This window comes from Pseudophryne corroboree, chromosome 4 (assembly GCF_028390025.1).
Source record: "Pseudophryne corroboree isolate aPseCor3 chromosome 4, aPseCor3.hap2, whole genome shotgun sequence".
Classification (NCBI taxonomy): Eukaryota; Metazoa; Chordata; class Amphibia; order Anura; family Myobatrachidae; genus Pseudophryne; species Pseudophryne corroboree.
Window position 1 is genome coordinate 417,655,382 of NC_086447.1, and position 26,237 is coordinate 417,681,618.

At 43.5% G+C, this 26,237-nt stretch overlaps 1 protein-coding gene across 1 annotated transcript in view; it reads left to right on the forward strand.

Moving 5' to 3' along the window:
* The window catches only part of LOC134909676 (CD109 antigen-like), a 303,785-nt gene that overhangs the window by 250,875 nt on the left and 26,673 nt on the right, over positions 1–26,237 (forward strand). The window contains exons 21-29 of the mRNA XM_063916819.1: positions 403–618; positions 1,144–1,294; positions 3,808–3,984; positions 7,461–7,542; positions 15,776–16,007; positions 16,498–16,675; positions 19,479–19,666; positions 24,112–24,258; positions 24,340–24,405. Coding sequence (XP_063772889.1) covers positions 403–618; positions 1,144–1,294; positions 3,808–3,984; positions 7,461–7,542; positions 15,776–16,007; positions 16,498–16,675; positions 19,479–19,666; positions 24,112–24,258; positions 24,340–24,405 — 1,437 coding nt within the window. The remainder of the gene's footprint in view (positions 1–402; positions 619–1,143; positions 1,295–3,807; positions 3,985–7,460; positions 7,543–15,775; positions 16,008–16,497; positions 16,676–19,478; positions 19,667–24,111; positions 24,259–24,339; positions 24,406–26,237) is intronic.

Below are 26,237 nucleotides of genomic sequence, written 5' to 3' on the forward strand. Positions count from 1 at the left end.
ATACTTACATCAATATTAATGTGTAGCCATGCCCTCTGCAGCATTGCATCTCCATAGGAGACCAAAATCCACAATGAGGAATGGCCACACCAGATTGCCCCCTCTAAAGTTCCATGACCCAGAACGTTTCATGATTACTTTGTTTAGAAGGATAAACCCGTCAAAAACCTAATTGGAGGAGTTGAGAAAGATAAGAAAATCATTTGACTTAAGCAATAAAAAATAAAAATATCAAGTATTTCAAGTGTCAAACAGCAACATTGGTTTCTAGAAGAGACCCTCCAAGAATCAATAATAATAATAATAATAATAATAATAATAATAATAAAATGATTGTATGCTGATGATAGATCATATATGTTTATAACTGAATATTGATCTGTTTTATTGATGTATTTGCAGGTTGTGGTCACTTTGGAATCAAGTAATTCATTTGAAATAATTGTACCAAATAAGAATACTGGTACTGTAGCAGGTCAGCAGGATGTGACTGTCCCCAGTGAGGGTGTAACAACTCTGCTCTTCCCAATAAAGCCAATACTTCTGGGCAACATCACAATCACAGTCAAAGCAACATCAGCAGTTTCTGATAGTTTAACAAAAACAGTCATTGTGAAGGTAAGTTACAACTTACACTATAGCTTGTAGATATGGCATTTATTGAAGGTAAGCTATAACTTGTACTGTACTACATCATACAGGGTTGTCATTTGGTGAAAGGAAGCTACTGTATAACTAGTACTAAAATGTATAGGTATGTTATTTAATGAAGGCAAGCCATAGCTTCTATTACAGCTTGTACACATGTCATTTAGTGAAGGTAAGCTATAACTTATACTACAGCTTGTGTATATATATAACTTAGCGGTTTATTTAATATTTATTGTGTTTTAGACCCAATATGTAATTTTTTAAGAAATTAAGTATTGCCTGGATGCAGTGGCTTAACTAGAAATTTTGCTCCCCCAAGCCAAAAAAAGTTTCCAGCTCCTCTCTTGAACTGCCCCTGGGCAGGTGTAAGTATGTTTATATACAATTTATGTAAACCTGGTGCATATGCAACCATCACAGATCTGGGTGCATCTTGAGAAAAATGTGACAATTTAATGTAATATTGCTATTTTTATATTGTATTCCCTACAGGCTGAAGGAGTGAAGAACTTTTATTCACTGACAGAACTATTCCAGGTTCTTCCAAGTGGAAATGCAAATAGCACTGTATCGAAGAACTTCTCATTCACTTTTCCTAGTGATGTGGTGCAAGGCAGTCAGGAAGCCTTTATAACAGTTACTGGTAAGAATTCTTCTTTTTCAGACAAGTGCAATTCTAATTTTGGCGATATGCCAATGCTTCAATTAACTCTGCAGAGTGTCATCAACACTCTTTTCATCTTTAATCACATGCCTGGCATGGTCGCATCATTTGCAACCACGCCAGGCTGGGCTTTCCCTGACAAGGACACAAACGATATGACACGTCAGAAATGCCCACTGGGCGGCTGCCGAAAAATAATCTTCCAGCAGTCGGCCGTCTGCACACACGGCTCTACCACCAGCATGTCCCAATTACTGTTGGCCACATGATCGTGCGGCCAAGCGGCACCCCCACCAGGTGACTGCAGAGTAGCTGAGACTGCAATGTAAACAGAACAGTAGCCATTGCTTCTCTACCAGTGTGTCCTGATCACTCTGGCCAGCAGTGATTGGTCAGAGAGGAGCAGCTGCTGGGGAAATGTGAATACAGTAGCGTGCTACCAATGTACTGTATACCTGCTTACATAAACACAGCAGAGCCTCAGCCGCTCAAGCGTGTCACAATCATTGCAGAATATCGATTTGTCGATATATCAGAGCTCATCATCTGGAAACACTAGAGACATTCTGCAGCGTGGGCCTCTCTCTAGTGAGTTCACTGTAGCATTCACTATACAGAGAGCCACTTGGTCAAAGAAGCATAGGAATTCCCTGGAAAACCAAAAAGCATGCACGTTGCCCCATGGGTGCTTAATATGTTTATGCTTAGCTGCAGTGAAGTTGGTGAGGTCAATGGCTGGGGAGGCGCTGGCTAGTATCACAGCCAGATTTACACACACATATAAAAGCCCAATGGTTCATGTGGGCATTTTACAAAGGGGTGCGCAGCAAATTTGGTGAGTATTCATTATAAATATGCTTAGAATACAGAGATTATATTTAGAAGTTATACACAAGTAGCAGCCCTCAGCGTTTCCGCGATGCGTGTGTGCACACATTGCGGCAGCATCTTGGTGAGCCTGGATGCAAATAGTTGTGCCCGCAATCGCACCATTCATCCCCTGTAGGTGCACTTTTCGCAATCACTTTGCCACGATGGCAAAGCTGAGCCTGGCTACAGTGGTAAATATCTTCTTTGTATTATCTTAAAACTCACAAAACTCTGGAGTACACTGGAGTATGACAGGTGAGGCGTTGCCTACCCTGACTGTAAACCACTGCTTGGTTGTACAAATATACATTAGTGTTTAGTTATAAAACTAGATCTAAACATAAACCAATAAAAGTGTGTATATATAAAGAACTTACAAAGTAATACACATAAGTGTTTAAAGACACAGGGGCAGATTTATCAACGAGTGATATTCTTGTTATAACTAGTTGCGAATGCTAAATGGTGCCCCAGCCAATCAGCTTCTAACTGTCATTTTTCAAATATTGTATGTGACAGATATGAGCTGATTGGTTGGAGCACCATTTATCATTCATAGTGAGTGATAACAAGACTATCAATCGTTAACTCTGCCCCATAGTCACATATAAAAGGACCCATAAGAGTTGGACTAATGCTGCATATAACCTTTTACAAGTATGGGTGCAACAACTACAAATTTAGCAACACCATTTCATTTAAATCCATTTTGTTTGAAAATTCTTCTCTGCATAACCTTTTTGTCTTTTTTTTTTTATATACACTAATTGAAGTTTGCTAAGAAATTTACTTTTCACTATGAAATGAGCATTGAAGGCAAATCCCCACTGCATAACCAGTGCAGCAGGTAGGGATAGTGGTAGGGCGGCACCCGAGGACAGTGCATAGGTTACCTAGGATGCACACATCTGCCCTGGACCTGTTGAATATGTAGGCTGAGACCCAATTTCTTACACTTTATGTGTAATGATTATGTACTTATTTTCGAAAACAAAAATAAGAAGTTGCAACCCCAGGCCAAACAAGTAACACTCCATTCCCCATACCTTGAGTCTTATTTAAATATACACATCATCATCTACTGTACAATACAACATCTTCTTTTACATTTAAAGACATAAGTAATAGTATGCACGTGCCTAGCCCACACTCAGTAAGAGCCACTCCAGATCCACCTACTGTAACTCCAATGTCAGAATGACATTTTATATCCCGCAGATGTTGCAATTATAGTCTGAAAATCCAAGTGTAGCACTGTAATAACAGGAGCTCTTGGACTGGTCTGTGGCCACTTTTACACTTGTTTGTTATAGAACTAAGGGGAAGTTGTATCAAATCTTTGAGAGGGATAAAATACAGTAACTCATAGACTATGCTAGATAAATGACAGTTAGAAGCTGATTAGTTGCTATGGGAACTACTGTATCTCCATTTTATCTATCTCCAAGGATTAAGCGCGGGAGATGCTTCAATGAGAAGAATGGGATGGGTGACATGGGAACTAGTGACATAACAGAAATGAGGACATTATCTAACGATTAATATACTTTAAAGTTCAAAGCAAATACTATTATGTTTTTTATTCAATCTAATATATTATGCTGCTTATACTATTTTATCAGGAGATCTTCTTGGTCCTTCAATAAATGGTCTTCAGTCACTTATCCTGATGCCTTACGGCTGTGGAGAGCAAAACATGATTAATTTTGCACCAAACATTTATATTCTCATGTATTTAATAACAACGAAGCAGATTAAAGCAGATATTCAAGCAAGATCAATAAACTTCATGGAACAAGGTAATTTGGCAGTGTACTTATACTTCTTGTACACATTTATAAAATAGAAGTAATGTTTGTACTTGGTGGCGAATTTGATTTGAATATGTACCATACGTTAGGTTTAGGAATACCTCCCCTGCCTATGTCACCGAGTACTCAATCCAAGACTGCATCATACTGTAGGTATGGCCAATACTATTAACTCTAGTGTATCCAAAATTCAAAATCACCCATTTTTGGGTTCCTCACTGAGATAATGACACATATGTATAGATATCATATTATATATCTATGTAATATATGTATATATATATATATATATATATTTATATATATATATATCTATCACATAATATATAATATATATGTTATTATCTCAGTAGGGGACCCAAAAGTGTAGGATTTTGAATAAGGGATACTCAACCTGTGTGTGTGTGTGTGTGTGTGTGTGTGTGTGTGTGTGTGTGTGTGTGTGTGTGTGTGTGTGTGTGTGTGTATTTTTGTGTGTGTATATATATATATATATATATATATATATATATATACACACTGCTCAAAAAAATAAAGGGAACACTTAAACAACACAATGTAAATCCAAGTCAATCACACTTCTGTGAAATCAAACTGTCCACTTAGGAAGCAACACTGATTAACAATCATTTTCACATGCTGTTGTGCAAATGGAATAGACAACAGGTGGAAATTATAGGCAATTAGCAAGACATCCCAAATAAAGGAGTTGTTCTGCAGGTGGTGACCACAGACCACTTCTCAGCTCTTATGCTTTCTGGCTGATGTTTTGGTCACTTTTGAAAGCTGGCGGTGTTTTCACTCTAGTGGTAGCATGAGACGGAGTCTACAACCCACACAAGTGGCTCAGGTAGTGCAGCTCATCTAGGATGGCACATCAATGCGAGCTGTGGCAAGAAGGTTTGCTGTGTCTGTCAGCGTAGTGTCCAGACCATGGAGGCGCTACCAGGAGACAGGCCAGTACATCAGGAGACGTGGAGGAGGCCGTAGGAGGGCAACAACCCAGCAGCAGGACCGCTACCTCCGCCTTTGTGCAAGGAGGAACAGGACGAGCACTGCCAGAGCCCTGCAAAATGACCTCCAGCAAGCCACAAATGTGCATGTGTCTACTCAAACGATCAGAAACAGACTCCATGAGGGTGGTATGAGGGCCCGACGTCCACAGGTGGGGGTTGTGCTTACAGCCCAACACCGTGCAGGACGTTTGGCATTTGCCAGAGAACACCAATATTGGCAAATTCGTCACTGGCGACCTGTGCTCTTCACAGATGAAAGCAGGTTCTCACTGAGCACATGTGACAGACGTGACAGAGTCTGGAGACGCCAAGGAGAACGTTCTGCTGCCTGCAACATCCTCCAGCATGACCGGTTTGGCAGTGGGTCAGTAATGGTGTGGGGTGACAAATCTTTGGGGGGCCGCACAGCCCTCCATGTGCTCGCCAGAGGTAGCCTGACTGCCATTAGGTACCGAGATGAGATCCTCAGACCCCTTGTGAGACCATATGCTGGTGCGGTTGGCCCTGGGTTCCTCCTAATGCAAGACAATGCTAGACCTCATGTGGCTGGAGTGTGTCAGCAGTTCCTGCAAGACGAAGGCATTGATGCTATGGACTGGCCCGCCCGTTCCCCAGACCTGAATGCAATTGAGCACATCTGGGACATCATGTCTCGCTCCATCCACCAACTCCACACGTTGCACCACAGACTGTCCAGGAGTTGGCGGATGCTTTAGTCCAGGTCTGGGAGGTGATCCCTCAGGAGACCATCCGCCACCTCATCAGGAGCATGCCCAGGCATTGTAGGGAGGTTATACAGGCACGTGGAGGCCACACACACTACTGAGCCTCATTTTGACTTGTTTTAAGGACATTACATCAAAGTTGGATCAGCCTGTAGTGTGTTTTTCCACTTTAATTTTGAGTGTGACTCCAAATCCAGACCTCCATGGGTTAATTAATTTGATTTCCATTGATAATTTTTGTGTGATTTTGTTGTCAGCACATTCAACTATGTAAAGAACAAAGTATTTAATAAGAATATTTCATTTATTCAGATCTAGGATGTGTTACTTTAGTGTTCCCTTTATTTTTTTGAGCAGTGTACATATTATCCTAAATACAAAAGTAGACGGTGGGGCGCTCATAGTGCAGATTACTTTTTATTTAGGTTTAAAACAGTACACGTGGCCTGCCGGACGCATTGTCTCCACTTGAGCTGCTGGTCCGACTGGTTTCCCTGCGCGGTGTCCTGATGAGTCACTGTTGTAATCCACAGCTGGTGGCGCAGTGTGAGGTCCCGGGCAGTGGACGCTGCAATTGGCAGTTGATCATATTATGTGGCAACCAGCCCACAGTGTGGGTTTCAGGGTACGAGTCTCACTGACATTAATTGTCTGTTTGAGATGCTGTTTTAAACCTAAATAAAAAGTAATCTGCACTACGAGTGCCCCCTCCTTTTACTTTTGTATTTAGAATCTAACCCTCTCCAGGAGTCCGGAGTTAAGATTGGGAGAGGTGCAGCGGTAAATTAAGGATTACCAGTGCTACAGTCCGGAGTTGATATCTGTGAATTGGATGTTTCAACTATTAAAGTGAAACTTTCTGACGTACCAGCGCACCTGTACACCATCGTTGACTGTATGTGTATATATATATATATATATATATATATTCACCAACGCCATCAAAAAGTTTAACAATAATATGGAGTCAGGTGTGAAAGCTGCAGCAAAATACTGTGGTCCATCTGCAGTGGTCCATGGAATAATGGAAGAAAGAATGGTGTGAGCTGTGTTTTACATTATTACTATTGGGTATATGTATACTGTATGTGCCTCCTATCTGTCCCGATTCCGGCGGAACAGGTCCTGTGTGAGTGCTTTGTCTCACCCTCATGTTCTGGACTACATTGTTGTGCTCTGCCAATGAGCTGTGAGTTATGAGCCATACACACTGCTCTGCATAGAAGAAAGTGGTTAATGTGTGCCGCATACATCTGCCAGCAAGGTGTGCAGCAGTGTAAAGGAGATTTGTGAAAGACAGAAGGGTGTGAAGGAATAGCCTAGTTCTTTTCAGTACAATGAATGCATACACAGCATGGCCATGGGAGTCATCTCAGAACTGGGAGGGAGCACCTGCACTCTCCTGGCATGGGAGAAGGGCGGGCCAGAGGTGGACACTGTTGCTGCATTCATTCTCACCTGTGTCTATGTATTTGTACTTGCTATAAACTCTGCATGAGTTTCAATACCTACACAGATAAAAAGTAATTTCTCATAGGTTACCGTGGATCAGTGAAAAAGTTACTGAATTCATGTGTTTTCACATCACTCTTCATATGCAAACTAGATTTTGAAGTAAATCCTTATTAGTAGTTCAAACTATGAAAATTTATGACTGTTTCTGTACACATTTACATTCATTTCAATGTACTGCATCACTGAGGGTTATTTTTTTTATTCCCAGGTTACCAAAATGAATTGACTTACTTGCGATATGATGGGTCATTTAGTGCATTTGGGAATTCTGATGCCATTGGAAGCACTTGGTAAGCAAATACAAAATCCACATGATAATACTATGTTTTTCTACATATATTTAAATTTAGTGCTACTTTACTTTAGTTCAGTACTTGTATCTTATGGTTGAAAGGAGGGAGGTCCAAACTTTTCCCTGAAAATATTTCAAACTAGCTGTCCGGGTTGAAGAATGGGCTTTGATGTACATCTGCAGCCTTTATTTTTTACATTGTCTTCACGTAACGCTTTGATTGTTTGTATGTTCCAGCAACTAGAGACTTAAGTGGCTCAGGTAGGTCCAAGAGTGGTGGGAGTTTCACCTTGCCCCCACAGCAACACATAGCAGGTGCAAGACATCGAATGAGCAAATACAAATACTCAAACAGCATTACATCAAACATAGTAAATACAAGGACCCAAGTACTGGGTACAAAAAAAAATATAGTGTGGATCAGATGCAGATCTTTCGACCAAATATTACATATAAACCCTAATGTGTATGAATAATAAGAAGTACGAAGAGGCAGAGGGTTATAGAAACCGAATAACTGAAAGGTAAGAGAAAGAAAGAAGCAGAAGAAGGAGAGTGAGAAAGAGAGAGAAGGAGACCAGCATGAAAAGCCAGATTAACTGGCCAGTATGTTGTAGACATACATAGCATATATTGCAGAAACAAGAACTTGACATTTCGACCCATATTAGGTACACATTTAGGCAATCTAGCTAAAATCATTAGAATGACCCATCGAGTCATATACCAGAAGAAAAATCCACCATGTATATGACCCAGACTGGGCTACACAACTTAATAGTTCAAATCTTAGGGATAGAAGTCTTAGTATACATGATCCAAGGTTCCCAAACTTTATTAAATTGAACAGATCTGTCATGTAATGATGCGGTAATCTTCTCCATTGTTGATATGAGAAATGCAACATTTTCAAAGTCTTGTCATCTTTATGAGAACATCAGTTCTTGCAGAATTAGCAGATTGTTGAATTTGTATTGCTGCTGGAGACTCCATCTCTCTCAAGTTTGCAGCTTGTGCAGCATTAGCTGACTGGTGGGTTTGTCTTGCAGCTGGGGTCTCCATGACCCTGGATGTAGCAATTTGTGCAGCCTTGATTGACTGGGGTGTTTGCCTTGCAGCTCCCGACTCCATGGCACTTAGGGCTGCATACACTATCTAGCAGCATCGGCTGACTGACGTTTGACTTGCAGCTGGGGACTCTATGGGGTATATGCAATTGTGGTCGAATTCCCGAAATTGGCGAATTTCGGGTCATTTTCGACCAAAAAAAAAAAATTCGCCTATGCAATGCAGTGCTTTCCGACCAAAAAACGGACTTTCAAAATTCGACTTTTTGAAATTCGACTTTTTGCAAATTCGACTTTTCTGCAATGATACAAGTGCTGCAATTCGACCAAAGCATATTCAATTCAAGTTTGGAAATTCGACAGCAGTGCTTTTAGACAGCAAATTCGTCATTTTCAATCCGCCACACTTTGGAGGGTGAAAACAAATAAAAAAATTTTAAACATGTTTTTTTTGGTGTTTTTTTTTTTGGGAATAGCAGATCTATTTATATTAGAAGGGATTAGGTACTTTTTTTTTTTGGGGGGGAGGCACAAATATTATTTATATATTTTTTAAAATATTAATTTTTTTTTTTTTTTTTTTTTTATTGCTGGAACGGTAAAATCAGAAAAAAAAATGGCGTGGGGTCCCCCCTCCAAAGCATAACCAGCCTCGGGCTCATTGAGCTGGTCCTGGTTCTAAAAATGCGGGGAAAAAATTGACAGGGGATCCCCCGTATTTTTAAAACCAGCACCGGGCTCTGCGCCTGGTGCTGGTGCCAAAAATACGGGGGACAAAAAGAGTAGGGGTCCCCCGTATTTTTAACACCAGCATCGGGCTCCACTAGCTGGACAGATAATGCCACAGCCGGGGGTCACTTTTATGCCGTGCCCTGCGGCCGTGGCATCAAATATCCAACTAGTCACCCCTGGCCGGGGTACCCTGGGGGAGTGGGGACCCCTTCAATCAAGGGGTCCCCCCCCCCCAGCCACCCAAGGGCCAGGGGTGAAGCCCGAGGCTGTCCCCCCCATCCAATGGGCTGCGGATGGGGGGGCTGATAGCCTTTGTGATAAAAAAAAGATATTGTTTTTTCCATTAGTACTACAAGTCCCAGCAAGCCTCCCCCGCAAGCTGGTACTTGGAGAACCACAAGTACCAGCATGCGGGAGAAAAACGGGCCCGCTGGTACCTGTAGTACTACTGGGAAAAAAATACCCAAATAAAAACAGGACACACACACCGTCGACAGTAAAACTTTATTTCACACTACCGACACACACATACTTACCTATGTTCACACGCCGACATCGGTCCTCTTCTCCATGAAGAATCCACGGATACCTGAAAAGCAAAGTTCAATATACTCACCTCAGGGTCCAGAGATAAATCCACGTACTTGGCAAAAAAAGAAAACGCAAATACCCGCTCCAGAACGGACTGAAAGGGGTCCCATGCTGACACATGGGACACCTTTCCACGATTGAGACCTGTCAGTGACAGCTGTCACTGACAGGTCTCTAAGCCAATCAGGAAGCGCAACTTCGTTGCGCTCACCTGATTGGCTGATCGCTGTGACAGCGCATCGCACAGCTCCCTCCATTATATTCAATGGTGGGAACTTAGCGGCTAGCGGTGAGGTCACCCGCCGGTCAGCGGCTGACCGGCGGGTGACCCCACCGCTAGCCGCTAAGTTCCCACCATTGAAAGTAATGGAGCGGCTTTGCGAGGCGCTGTCAGAGTACAGACGGCGTCCAGCCAATCAGGTGAGCGCCACGGCAGTAGCGCTTCCTGATTGGCTGAAGGGACATCAGTGACAGGAGTCACGTGATGTCCCGGCATTCGGGGAAAGGAGTCTAATGTGAAAACATTGGACCCCTTTCATTAGTCCGGTGGATCGTGTTCGGTTTGTTTTTTTACAAAGTACGTGGATTTACCTCTGGACCTGGACCTCTGGACGCTGGAAGGTGAGTATAATTTTTTGACAGGTACCCTCGGATCGTCGGAGATCGTTGCAGTCGGCGTGTCAACACAGGTAAGTATGTGTGTGTCGGCGTATGAAATAAAGTTTTACTATCAAGGTGTGTGTGTCCTGTTTTTATTTGGGTATTTTTTTCCCAGTAGTACTACAGGTACCAGCGGGCCCGTTTTTCTCCCGCATGCTGGTACTTGTGGTTCTCCAAGTACCAGCTTGCGGGGGAGGCTTGCTGGGACTTGTAGTACTAATGGAAAAAACAATATCTTTTTTTTTATCACAAAGGCTATCAGCCCCCCCATCCGCAGCCCATTGGATGGGGGGGGACAGCCTCGGGCTTCACCCCTGGCCCTTGGGTGGCTGGGGGGGGGGGACCCCTTGATTGAAGGGGTCCCCACTCCCCCAGGGTACCCCGGCCAGGGGTGACTAGTTGGATATTTGATGCCACGGCCGCAGGGCACGGCATAAAAGTGACCCCCGGCTGTGGCATTATCTGTCCAGCTAGTGGAGCCCGATGCTGGTGTTAAAAATACGGGGGACCCCTACTCTTTTTGTCCCCCGTATTTTTGGCACCAGCATCAGGCGCAGAGCCCGGTGCTGGTTTTAAAAATACGGGGGATCCCTGGCCGATTTTTCCCCTGCATTTTTAGAACCAGGACCAGCTCGATGAGCCCGAGGCTGGTTATGCTTTGGAGGGGGGACCCCACGCAATTTTTTTTTCGGGTTTTTCCCCGTTTTTTCCCGTTTTTTAAAATCGCGGCAAAATCCGCCAAATCGGCCGATTTTCGCCCGCGACTCTGGCGAATCCGTTTTTCATTGCATATGGTGAATTCCGGAAGCCACCTTCCGGAATTCACCTGGCGAATTTGGTCGAATTGAAAAAACGGCGATAATTGCCGCGAATTCGCCCGCTATTGCATATACCCCTATGGCTCTGGATACTGCATGTCTAGCAGCATAGGCAGATTGGCGAGCTAGCCTTGCATTGAATTATTCTTTCTCGGGTGGCTGCTTATCTCTCTTGTCGAGCTGCCATGCAAGCTTGCGCTTCCTCTGAAGTTGATTCGTGTATTGCTTCTCTTTTACTTCTAGCAGCTGAGGAGTTGTGACACAGACTATCATTTTTTTGGGTGGCATGGCTTTTTCTGAACCTTTAAGAGTGAATGTTCCTGAAAAGGATCACATTTTTGAAAACTGAAAAGAACTAAACTTAGTTTTAATGTGGTATGCAAAAGGGGGGAAGCTTTGAAAAGGAACAGTGCTGTTTCTAGCTGCGGGCGAGCCATGCAATCGCACGGACCGCCTGCTGCCGCCATCAGGGACTTTGACGTTCAGCAGCAGAGCAGACTGAAAGGAAGGTGGAGAGCAAATTGTGACTCCTCCTTCCCCTTCATTGATTGACAGTGGAGACAGACACAGAGGAGTGGCTGTCCAGAGAGAGGCAGACCCATGCACACCATCCCGGCTGAAAGCCAGAGCAGGAGGTGGAGTTTTTGTGTTGGGAGAGTGACCAGAGCTGGCGCTGGGTGAGGAGACTGGAGACATGTTGAATACGGGCACCGAGGAGGGAGCGGAACAGCTGACAGGCGCTGACTGACTTACAGAAGAGAACCCAGTATCGCTTCCAAATCCACTGAGATTTCAGAAATCACTGCAGAATAGAAATCTTTGCCGAGCAGAAATGTCTGCAGTCCAACATTGGCATATGGAAATGTGCTTGGAGGAATGATACATTATATAATAACTGTTAGTGCTGTGCAGTTGATACTATGACTCATTGCTCTTCCAATGCAGCTCTGTCCACCCCCCTCTGGTGCATATCAGTTTGTGCCTTCAGATAGGGGCAGTTTTAGGCACTAGGAGACATCATGAGCGAACTTACTTAAACATAAACATAAATTTAGATGAATTTCAAACCTTGGCAAAAACCTAATCCTGGTCAAATTACCCTACCATGCAGAGGCGTCTCAAGGGAAGAGGGGACCCGTGTGCAGACTACGTGTGTGGGCCCCCTCCTCTCCCATAGCCGGCAGCGCCGCTGATAGCTGTCTGAGCACTGAGACTCTTGCACAGTGCCAGAGTCTACAGCGCATGGAAAAATTGGCGGTGCGCCATTTTTTCGGAGTCCTACGCACTCACTGTAGACTCTGGCACTGTACCAGAACCAGAGGCTCATTGCGCTAGTAGCAGTGGTGCCGGCTACGAGAGAGGAGGGGGCCCACACGAACACCGATTGACGCTGGAAAGGTAAGTATAGAAAAAATGGGTGCAGTGCACCCATTATAGATACGCCAGTGCTACCATGCCAAATTTGGTGGAGCAAGGTACAAAATCTGGCCATGCATAAAAGACAAATAGACAGACACACACACACACACACACACACACACACACACACACACACACTTTCTCGCTTCTAGATTAATTTAAAACCTTAACTTAACCAGTTGTTTGTCGGTTTGTGAGGAATATTTTGTTATACTGCAAATGTACAGTATGAGCACTGCAAGAAAGACCACTAAATCCAATTAAATGTCTACTATAAAAGATTAATAGCATATATACTTACACAAGTAGAGGTTCCATCTAGGAGCTGCTTGAAATGGTTGATATTTGAGATAAAGTTGAGATAATGAAGGGCGATACAGTGTTTTCCTGCACAGCCTTTGAGTAAATTTAGTAATGGGTGATTTTGTTTAGTAGTTTCAAATTGCTCAAAATAGCATTAATAAAATTGTGAATTGTTTGGCCCGACTTTAATTTTATAAATGTTGAACAATTTGTCACATGAAGGCTTTAACTTTTTTTTTTTAAATAATGGGTGCAGTGTGTGTGGTGCACACGGGCCCCTGGGTCCAGAGGGGGCCCACACCATGCAACGGCACCCATTTCTTCTATACTTACCTTTCTGGCATCCATCAGTCTCTGTGTGTGGGCCTCCTCCTGTACTGTAGCTGGCAGCACACGCTGTTTTTGTTTGCGATATGAAGACTAGAGACTCTGGCACAGTGCCTGAGTCTACAGCGCATGTGCAGGTCCCCGGAAAAATGTCCACCGCGCCATTTTCCCGGAGACCTGTGTAAGCGCTGTGGTCTCTGGCACTGTGCCAGAGTCTCTAGTGCTTAGAACACTAACTGCGCTGCCATCTGCGGGAGAGGAGGAGGCCCACACACGCAGACTGCACACAGGTCCCCTCCACTCTAGATACGCCACTGCGGTGTATCCTATTCAGTTCAATGGCCCATGCATTTCAATGGACTTTCCATACTTTGTAAAACATTGGTTTCCTTCTTCTCTTTACCCACACCAATATAAGAAAGGGTGGAATAATCCCTCTGTAACAGGGTCATTATGTTAGGGGCGCTCCCCATGCTGCATATTTCCTGTTACAATAGAATCGTTTCTCCCTGTCGGAACCTTTTTATTAGAGCCCAAATCCTCTATATGTTCCAGCCCAATTCTTAATGAATTGGGTCTGGCTTCTACTATGTGTAAGAGCCGGACCCTGTTCATTCGGCATGGGGCTTGAGCAGTGCTAAAATTGGTCTTAGAGAGTTGGTGGAACTCATCCCCCCTTCCCACGGCGCCCATGTAATAAAGGTATTGCGCCCACCATAAAAAGGGGCGTGGTCTCACAATAGTAATAATGCCCACAGTAGTAGCACCCCATAATACACATAATGCCCACAGTACAGGTTGAGTATCCCATATCCAAATATTCCAAAATACGGAATATTCCGAAATACGGACTTTTTTGAGTGAGAGTGAGATAGTGAAACCTTTGTTTTTTGATGGCTCAATGTACACAAACTTTGTTTAATACACAAAGTTCTTAAAATATTGTATTAAATGACCTCCCGGCTGTGTGTATAAGGTGTATATGAAACATAAATGAATTGTGTGAATGTAGACACACTTTGTTTAATGCATAAAGTTATAAAAAATATTGGCTAAAATTACCTTCAGGCTGTGTGTATAAGGTGTATATGTAACATAAATGAATTGTGTGAATGTATACACACTTTGTTTAATGCACAAAGTTATAAAAAATATTGGCTAAAATGACCTTCAGGCTGTGTGTATAAGGTGTATATGTAATATAAATGCATTCTGTGCTTAGATTTAGGTCCCATCGCCATGATATCTCATTATGGTATGCAATTATTCCAAAATACGGAAAAATCCCATATCCAAAATACCTCTGGTCCCAAGCATTTTGGATAAGGGAGACTCAACCTGTAGTAGTGCTACTTATGCAATGGCCACTGTACTGGTAGTGCCCACAGTGGTAGTGTCCCTTATATAGACCCTATAGTAGTGGTGCCCCTTATGCAGTGCCCACAATAGTAGTGCCCCTTATGTCCCCAGGAGTGATGCCCCTTATGAAGTGCCCCCTTTACAATGCTCTCATTAGTAGGGCCCCCAGTAGTAATGCCACCCAGTAGTTTGCCCCCAGTAGATGCTCCCCCCCCAGTAGTACTGCCCCCCAGTAGTTTGCCCCCAGTAGATGCGCCGCTACACTAAGGAAGAAAACAATCAAAAATCACAGTACTCACCGAGCCCCTCTCCCGCTTCCAGACCACTGCAGTCCTCTCTTGGCGCCCGCTCCTCTGCACTGTGGGAGAGACGTCATGACGTCTCTCCCATAGCGCACAGTGACAGCGCCGGAAGCCGGAGCTCAGTAGTGAGCTCCTGCCACCGGCTTCCGCTGTAGTGAGGGAGACGGGCGCCCGCTGGTAACACAATCTCAGCGGGTGCCCGTCATCTCCCTGCGGCGTCGGGGACACATCGGGTTAGGTTAGCCGGAGGAAGCGGAACTGCGTTCCTTCTCCAAGTGAAACTGACAGAACGCAGCTCCGCCCCGTTCCGGCTCACTTTAACCCCTGGGCTTGAGCCTCTTAAGGCTAGGGATCTCTAAAAAAACAAAAGGAGTGTATTACCTTCTCTTAGCTATATGTGCATGATGATGGTTGTGGAACTGCAAACACCAGCATTCCAATAGCTGTAACTACTGTGGAACATGCCTGGCTATCCCCTCCTGATGCTCTGCTATGCTCTTCTGGGCTTGTAAATCTATGTTCATTCAATTCCATAGCACAAAATCATTATCAACAAAGATGGTGTGATTGTTTCTTCAGGATTATACACAAAGGTAACATCAGTTCTCCTGCATACCATGAATGTACATTACAGATGCATTTTTTTTTCCCAGGCTTTCAGCATTTGTGTTTAGATGTTTCCTCCAGGCTCGGCCATTTATATACATAAATTCAGATGTTTTAAATGGGACAGTAGAATGGTTGGTGCAGTACCAGGATATGAACACCGGGGTATTCTCTGAGCCTGGGCGTGTTATTCACAAAGAACTCCAGGGAGGTCTGAACGGCCCCGTCACCCTGACTGCTTATATACTGACCTCACTGCTAGAGGATGAATATTACAGAGTAAGTATAAGATGCCTATAAAGGTTTACAAACTGGTGTTTATTTAAAATTAATAACTAAAGGGATTAAACTAGCACTTTCAGTTATGTATTTAATAGCTAAACAACATGAACATCAAATGATATTCACAAAGTAAAAACTGTAGTGTAGCATTCAGTGTGTTTTTTATTCCGAAAACCAAACTCAAGAAACACTTTGATGTACTCACTCTGTATTTGTTTTTTGAAATAAAATAAATTCTGCAAAATTAGCTACAGTACTCCTGCTTTAACTCACAGAAAAAAAGACTATTTTTTAAAATCTATTTTAATTGTGAAATTAAACGTTAAACTCTTGAAATCAAACAGATTAACAATCATAATACCCCCAAAGGTTGAGTTCAGTGACTATGCCCATTTGATTAATTTTCAAACTGACCCTAATAGTCCCAAGCATGTCTTGGAGTCAATGTATTTTCCATAATTCAAGTATGTGATGTGATTTGTTTCAGAACCGTTATCACTCCAGAGTTCTTAAAGCCGTGCAGTATCTTGAAGGAAAGTTTTCAGAAGGAATTTCCAGCAATTACACGTTGTCAGTTGTTGTCTATGCTCTGTCACTGGCCAATAGCACCAAAGCAGCGGAAGCACTCAACCAGCTCGATTCAAGGGCAACCAAATCAAGTATAGGTAAGTTCATGTTAAGTTATGAAATGTCTTTTTGGCTACTAACTTTAGTAATAATTATTATTATTATTATTATTATTATTACCAGTTATTTATATAGCGCACACATATTCTGCAGCGCTTTACAGAGAATATTTGGCCATTCACATCGATCCCTGCCCCAGTGGAGTTTACAATTTATATTCCCTACCACACAAGGGCGTAGCTACCATTGGTGTAGGGAGTGCAGCTGCTATGGGGCCTAGTGTTGAGAGTGCCCCATCTTCCTGTCACAGTTACATGTGTTTTATACATTTTTCACCATTGGGTGGTACAAAGGTGTCATTACAAACTTTTTCCTTGGGGCCTATAATATATCTAGTTATGCCCTTGGATCTGTTCATTGTAATGTGGTATAACTAGAACTTGATGGAGGGCATTATAATGTTACATAATATGAACTGGGGCATTGTAATGTGGCACAATATGAAGCGGAGGCACTACAGTATAGTGTGGCATAATATACTGGAGGCACTGTAATGTAACATAATAGGAACTGGGGATACTGTGTTGCATAATCTGTACTGGCAGCCCTACAGTGTGACATAACATTGACTAGGGCACTACTATGGTTCAGAAATTGAACTAGGGCACTATTATGTGGCATACAATTAGCGCAACTTTTTGTGGAGAGGTGTCTCACTAGAAGCATTGGTACAGGGGCCCCTTCAAATTGTTGCTATGGGTCCCACAAAGTACTGGCTATACCCCTGCTACCACATTTACACCACATTCATACACGCTAGGGTTTTGTTGGGAGAAAATTACCTACCAGTATATTTTTGGATTGTGGGAGGAAACCGGAGTACCCGGAGGAAACCCACACAAGTACAGGGAAAATATACAAACTCCACACAGCTAGAGCCAACGTGGGAATCAAAACCATGAACTCAGTGCTGAGAGTCAGTAATACTAACCATTACACCATCCGTGTAATATATCCCTGAGCAACTAAATTCAGTTTGTGCATTACAATAATGGAAAGATTTATTTGTACTTCTTTTTGTGTGACTAAGTTAATGAAATATTACATAGCATTTTACCCTTCTGTTTGAAGGTATGAAAGTGCACCTGTTACCTACACCCAATATTAGCAGCCATCTTGCAGACTAAAGGGGTAGAATGCAGCCTAACAATGTATACCTCATATGTTCTTAGAAAACTGATAGGCAGAATATTCGTAATTGAGGTCCTGTTCTGGCACTACCATGGCAACACAGTGAAGGTGTGGGGTTGCCAGAACTAGGAAATAGCCGCAATGTGCAATTTCACGCACCATGCAAGCAACATGCATGTGCCACAGGGGAGTGGAAGTGCATTCCCCTATGCTCTGCTCCCTGGGTGGCGTCATTACTCGCTCAACCCTCTTTATGGCCCTGAACATGGCCCTAACAAATTGGTAGGCATTCTCATGGGGTGTCGTACGGTATGCCGGCGCTCGGGCGCCCAGCATACCGGCGCCGGGAGCCCGACCGCTGGCATACCGACAGCGTGGCGAGCGCAAAGGAGCCCCTTGTGGGCTCGCTGCGCTCGCCACGCTATTTTATTCTCCCTCCAGGGGGGTCGTGGACCCCCACGAGGGAGAATAGTTGTCGGTATGCCGGGTGTCGGGATTCCGGCGCCGGTATACTGTGCGCCGGGATCCCGACATTCGGCATACAGAAGACCATTCTTCTCATGAGTAATTGTTTGTCTATAAAATCACTAATTGTTGAAGAAATTAGCCATTTCACATATCCTAAAAAGAAACGTGTGATTGCCTAGTCTTTAAATACATGTCAGTTATCATGTACCATTCTATAGGTTGTTACAAGTCATACAATTTATACAGTTTAAATGCCTACTGTATCTATTCTTATTGGTCACAGGTTATGACATACTATGATAGCTTCTGTATGCTTTTCTAAGTAGTTTTTAAAATGAGATTAGTAGGTGTGTCTTCATAACAGCAGACTTTTGACTTTTGAAATATGACTGATTCAAAATGATTTACAAGTTTAAAAAAATCTGTCCCCAGAATAATTATTTTGGTTGTGGTATGACATATATGACATTCAGAATGCCTACATTGATTATGTTGACATCAACTTAATGACATGGTCCAAATGTTGACTTTTAGGATGCTGATACTGTCATAATACCGACACTCCTATTTTACAATAATCCTAGCTGCGTCCTAACCCTAACTGTAATTGCAGCGACTTTTATAATGGCGATACTATGAACATATTGACCTTCTGACCGATCATGCTGATACTGTACTCTGAACCTGTTAACATTACAGTGTCCATATTTTGAATGTCAACATTTTAACTAAATCTCACTATTTCAGCTACTCTAAGCATCTTACGGTTTCTTCACTTGGTCTTTCTTACAGCTGAATTATTAACCAACATTATTGTTCAACAAATAATTTCTTCTTGTTTTAAAACAAATCAAAAGTCAATTTTCTCACTGCAAAGTAACTGTAAAGAAGAAGAGCTGACATTCTACTTGCACTTGTGGTCGACCTAGACAGTGTCGATCTTCAGACCGAATCCCGCTGAGTATACCATCAAAATGGAATACTGTCTGCTAATTATTTCTCAACTACAGTATGTCACTGCCATTGTTTTACATATAAAATAGTCTTTTAACTATTTGTTTCTGCTTTTCAGTACCTTTTAAAAGTGTATAGCAGGGTCTTAGTGTCAAGAACAGTTATCGTGTATCCATAAGATAATGAAATTATACTGAAATTATTGTATTATGTTTATGCTTTTATTAGGGACAAAGTACTGGTCTTCTTCATCTGAAACTACAAGTTACTACTGGCAGCCAAGAACTGCAGATATTGAGATGGCAGCCTATGCCCTGCTTTCCTTCTGCCAACAGAACAGAATTACAGAGGGCATTCCTGTCATGAAATGGCTGAGTGAGCAGAGGAATTCTCTTGGGGGCTATTCATCTACTCAGGTAACAAATGTTACATATTTAGCACAAAATGTATTGAATAGTTGTATACAGTGGTGTAGCTATGTGCCATGGTGCCTAGAGCAAGAGCATGTTTCAGCGCCCCCTCCCCTGTACTAAATTGGGTTATTGGTGACAGGGTCGGTACTAGACATTATGGATCATAGGGCAAAAATTCCTTTGGGCGCTCCATGTGTAAAATAGGGACAGTGCACGACTAAAGTGCGCATCAAAAAATATAGGGGCATGGCTTCATGGGCAAGGGGGTGGCCACAGAATAGTACCAATTCAGATTACACCACACAGTATTGTCCATTATTCACATTACACCACACAGTAGTACCCCTTATACACATTACGCCACACAGTAGAGCCCCTTATAATAATCGGCTCTACAGCACAGTAGAGCCGATTATACATGTTACGCCACAGTAGAGCCCCTTATACAAGTTCTACAAAACAGTAGAGCCACTTATACACATTATGCCACAGTAGAGCTCCTTATACACGCTACACCACAGTAGAGCCCCTTAAACACGTTACACCACAGTAGAGCCCCTTATACACGTTACACCACATTAGAACCATTTATACATGTTACACCAGAGTAGAGCCCTTTGTACACATTACACCACAGTAAAGCCCCTTATGCACATTACACCACAGTAGAACCATTTATACATGCTACACCACAGAGCCCCATATACACGTTACACCACAGTAGAGCCTCTTATACAAGTTACACCACAGTAGAGCTGCTTATAAACATTACACCACAGTAGAACCGTTATACACGTTATGCCACAGTAGAGCTGCTTATACATGTTACTCTGCAGCTTCTAATGCAGAGAGAGGTGCTGCAGCTGGGGCACAGAGAGGTGCTGCTGCATCAATGTACAGAGAGGTGCTGTAGCAGCCTGGGCAGAGAGGGGTGCTGCAAAAGCTGGCGCAGAGAGAGGTGCTGCAGCAGCCGAGGCAGAGAGAGGTGCTGCAGTAGCTGGGACAGAGAGAGGTGCAGCAGGAGCCAGGGCAAAAAGAGGTGCTGCAGAAGCAAGGGCACAGAGTGGTGTAGCAGGTCAGAAGTAACCCTGATGCACAGCTACAAGCAGACAGCGAGACATATAAAGAGGTGCTGCAGAAGCAAGTGCAGAGAGTGGTGTAGCAGGACAGAAGTAACCCTGATGCACAGCTACAAGCAGACAGTGAGACATATAAAGAGGGTGGGCAGAGCTCCGGCATGTGCTGGATGTCAGTGTCTCCTGCTGTCACCTCTAGCCTGCCTTGTACCCTACCTAGTCTCAGAGTCAGTGTGCATCCCACTGCTTTTCCTTCTCCTGCTCTACGGCTGTCTGTACAGCGGCCCGCATTATAGCAGGTAGAGGGAGGGGTGGTGATCAGGTGGCGGCGTGCCTTCTAACTTTTCCAGTGCCTGGAGCTCGAGCTCCACTGGAGCCACCCTCGCTACACCCCTGGTTGTATATTGGACATTGAGTGCAGGGTGGTACTGTAGGTTTTGATTCTTTAACATGGGACCAGTAAAATCTTTGGCACCGTACTGTATAGAAACTATACCATTTTAAACATAAGTACGATACAGGATGTAAAAATGAAAGGTGGTAGAGTCTGAACTTAAAAGTAAAGTATGGATTTAATATCCACATCAAGTAGGTAGAGGAAATGTATTATGGCTAATCACTTACAGCAGGATGCATTCAGGATGCAAGTGGTCGGGATGCCGGGAGTCGAAATCCCGACAAATTCTTACATGCAGCCAGTAAACTGGCTCCAGAATCCCGACATAAGTCAAAATGTGGACACTGGAATCCCGATATCCTGATTGTAAGCATGCAGGGGACTGTTAGGCCGAGGGGGAGTGTTAACTTTAGGCACTAGGGAGTTAGAGTTAGGCTGCAGGAAAGGGGGTTAAGTTTATGCACCACTGGGTTAGGGCTAGGCATCGTGGGTAGGGTTAGGCTGCAGGAAGGGAGGGGTAGGGGTTTGTGGGGGGGAAGTAATTACTTACTGAACCCCTATCGGGATTGTCACCACCAGGTTGCCGCTGTCAGTCTTTTGACCACTGGAACCCTGAAAGTCGGTCACGCATATGTATTCCCTTATCACAGTCTCATTGCACATTAAACTCCTCTCTCTCAGATGTAGGTGCATTATTTCCATCACTCCTTAAACCCTTTGAAGATAAGTCCATCTATTCAGTAAGGTGGAATCAATTATCTCTCTTGGGGTCCTATATATAGAATAATATTAGTAGGATACTGGGTTTTTGTTTTTGTTTTTTTTTTGGGGGGGGGGGGGGATAGCCACAAATATTGAGAATCCCATAAATGTACTATTTGTAGCTTGGCCCTAGCAGCTGTGGGCTATATAACACAGATTACTACCACGAGCCACATTAGTAGACTGTGCAGTAGCTCAGAGTTGTCCCAATAGAGAAGTGAAATGATCACTTACTTTCACAGCCCTTGTCCCTGTATGTGTATATTAGTACATCCTGGCAAATCTTAGTTTCTTATTGCCGTGTATAGCAACTAAAAGAAATTATAATTATTAGGTCAAGGACCTGATAATCATATATATAAATGCCAAAGCTCTCACTCACTCATTGACTGACCGACTCATCACTAATTCTCTTACTTCCCGATATGTTAGGAAGCTGAAATGTAACATAGGTAATCTTCAGGTAGGAAATAGGAAAACTACATAATTAGCATTTTAATAAACCTCCCCTAAGGGGATAAAAAGGGGGTTGATATAATGACATCATTACCGATTCGTGTCTTGCGTTGCGTGAACGAGAACGCCCAAACGGACAATCGGACCAAAATTTGGATTACATCTCCAGTGTGTAGAATTTAACATAGTACAAAAATGGTCCTGTCACTTTTTACCGTATCTGCTACATTTGCTCCTCGGGTAACGCCAAGAACCATGGATTAATATTTACTTACGTTAAAACGTCTCAAATTTACATCTCCTTAGATTTACCACATTGTTAACACTCATGTATATGTACAACCATGAAAATCAGAAACTCCCATGCGAAGAACGTGTAGAAAAGCTAGTTAATAAGTATGACTGTTTGTGTTAAGAGTTGATCTACTGTACACCTACTGTAAGTTTAGTGATGGCACCTCCAGATAGTCAATAGATTGTTATCCAAATATAGAATAATATAAGGAGGGAGCGCACACTAATAACTGTATACAAGACACATTAATCTGGAGTGGTGTTGTCTAAAGTGATCCTATCCTATACTGGACTGATAAATCATCTTATACCCCTTTTCTACCAAAATCCTGTGTCCAATAAAGGACTGACCCAAAACATACACCTGGGTACCAACTCAGATTATTCTCAGGTCAGTGCCGTTCACACAGCACACGGGTGCAGTACTGGTGCTTGGAGATGAAATCATCTGGATTGCTGGGTCACTAGACCCAGAGGGTTTTTTGGGACCCTTTTCCACTGACAAAAACCCCAGGTTGATATGCGTTCATGTGCAAATGTGGATTTTCTTGTCAGTGGAAAAGGGGTATTACTCTTCTTTTGTCACTTAACACTGGATACAGCTATGTCAGAGAGGAGTCAGAGTGGACAGTAAACGGGTTTTGGTTGTTGTGCTCAACACATACAGGATTTGTAAATAAGTGGAACAGAAAGGATGTAAGCACATATTAAATTTTATGGTCTGCACTCACCTTTTTCCAAAAAATGTGCCCATATAGCACTGTGGTACACTGTAAATCTCCTGGATGGAGAACAAAAAAGTTGAAGAAATCTCCATAGACTTAATTTACGTATATAGGTGGTCATTCTGACCCGATCACACGCTGCAGTTTTTTGCAGCGTAGCGATCGGGTCAGAAATGTGCATGGCCGCCCGTCGCTGTGCTACGATCGCCTCTGCCTGATTGACAGGCAGGGGCGGTCGATGGGCGGGAGGGGGCGAAATGGCAGCGTTTGGCCGCCATTTCGTGGGCGCGGTTCGGCCAACGCAGGCGTGGCCGGACCATGCAGGGAGTGGCCCGCAGCGGCTGCGTGATGTCACACGCAGCCACTGCTGGCCAGGGAGTAATGAGTGGCTCCCGGCCAGCACGCTAAAGCTGCGCTGGTCGGGAGCTACTCACAGCTACGATCAACTCGGAATGACCCCCATAGATGGGTGTGAATGTGATATCTTGGATACTACCATTTGGGGCTCTGCCACAGCCTGCAGTGTAAGGCTTACTAGCCTCTGTGTTCAGACAGACTTAATAGGAAACACAGGAGAGGAAAGTGAAGGGATACAAGAATGTTTGATGCAGCAAATTAGAAACTGTCTTTTTTATGTTCTTTTATGTGTTACTTGTTTTATTAATTGTGTTTGAACTATTTTGCCCAAACAGCCACTCATTCACATGTACTGACAATTTATTGTTTATCTTTTAAAAGGACACAGTGATGGCTTTGCAAGCTCTATCCCAGTTTATGTCGGTGGTGCCCTCTAGTGAAACATCACTAACAGTGACCGTTACTGGACCATTTGTACCGAGAACATTTGGTATTAATTCCAACCTTTTAGTGTTACAAAGTCAGCAGGTAAATGTGGCTATTTGACATAGATAAATGCAGGCAGTATCATTTGTCTTGTACTTAACTTGTGTTTTATTTGAAAACTAGATTGAAGTTGCCCAGCCACTGTTACTCAATGTTACTGCGACTGGAAGAGGACTGGCTCTTGTCCAGGTATTACACTGAATTACTTCTTGTGTAGACTGTTTTGCAAACATGCTACAACTGTTGTGTATTGAGGATTGAAATAATTCATTTATCACATTCTGTTTGAGAATGGAGTATGATATATGTCAGCATTGTAAACCAGCACAGAGCTCTTCACCATGTTTGTGAATAAAGAAGGTACTTTACATGTAATGCCATTTCAGTAAAGTGACACATCTTTGCAGCTAAGATTCAAATTGTCATCATTTTAATACATACCTCCCGACTTCTTGAAGTACTAAGGAGGGACATCTGGGGGTGTGGCCTCACAGGTAAGCGTCATGGCCTCGCAGGAAGTGCCGCGGTCGCGAGTAATGCCCCCATTTTCATTACTATGGGACATTAACAGCGCTCTGTGTGCTGCTGGACATGTCTCCTGTCCCTCTCTGTCGGTGAATATTAGAGATGAGCGCCTGAAATTTTTCGGGTTTTGTGTTTTGGTTTTGGGTTCGGTTCCGCGGCCGTGTTTTGGGTTCGAACGCGTTTTGGCAAAACCTCACCGAATTATTTTTGTCGGATTCGGGTGTGTTTTGGATTCGGGTGTTTTTTTCCAAAAACACTAAAAAACAGCTTAAATCATAGAATTTGGGGGTCATTTTGATCCCAAAGTATTATTAACCTCAAAAACCATAATTTACACTCATTTTCAGTCTATTCTGAATACCTCACACCTCACAATATTATTTTTAGTCCTAAAATTTGCACCGAGGTCGCTGTGTGAGTAAGATAAGCGACCCTAGTGGCCGACACAAACACCGGGCCCATCTAGGAGTGGCACTGCAGTGTCACGCAGGATGTCCCTTCCAAAAAACCCTCCCCAAACAGCACATGACGCAAAGAAAAAAAGAGGCGCAATGAGGTAGCTGTGTGAGTAAGATTAGCGACCCTAGTGGCCGACACAAACACCGGGCCCATCTAGGAGTGGCACTGCAGTGTCACGCAGGATGGCCCTTCCAAAAAACCCTCCCCAAACAGCACATGACGCAAAGAAAAAAAGAGGCGCAATGAGGTAGCTGACTGTGTGAGTAAGATTAGCGACCCTAGTGGCCGACACAAACACCGGGCACATCTAGGAGTGGCACTGCAGTGTCACGCAGGATGTCCCTTCCAAAAAACCCTCCCCAAACAGCACATGACGCAAAGAAAAAAAGAGGCGCAATGAGGTAGCTGTGTGAGTAAGATTAGCGACCCTAGTGGCCGACACAAACACCGGGCACATCTAGGAGTGGCACTGCAGTGTCACGCAGGATGTCCCTTCCAAAAAACCCTCCCCAAACAGCACATGACGCAAAGAAAAAAAGAGGCGCAATGAGGTAGCTGTGTGAGTAAGATTAGCGACCCTAGTGGCCGACACAAACACCGGGCCCATCTAGGAGTGGCACTGCAGTGTCACGCAGGATGTCCCTTCCAAAAAACCCTCCCCAATCAGCACATGATGCAAAGAAAAAGAAAAGAAAAAAGAGGTGCAAGATGGAATTATCCTTGGGCCCTCCCACCCACCCTTATGTTGTATAAACAAAACAGGACATGCACACTTTAACCAACCCATCATTTCAGTGACAGGGTCTGCCACACGACTGTGACTGATATGACGGGTTGGTTTGGACCCCCCCCCAAAAAAGAAGCAATTAATCTCTCCTTGCACAAACTGGCTCTACAGAGGCAAGATGTCCACCTCATCTTCACCCTCCGATATATCACCGTGTACATCCCCCTCCTCACAGATTATCAATTCGTCCCCACTGGAATCCACCATCTCAGCTCCCTGTGTACTTTGTGGAGGCAATTGCTGCTGGTCA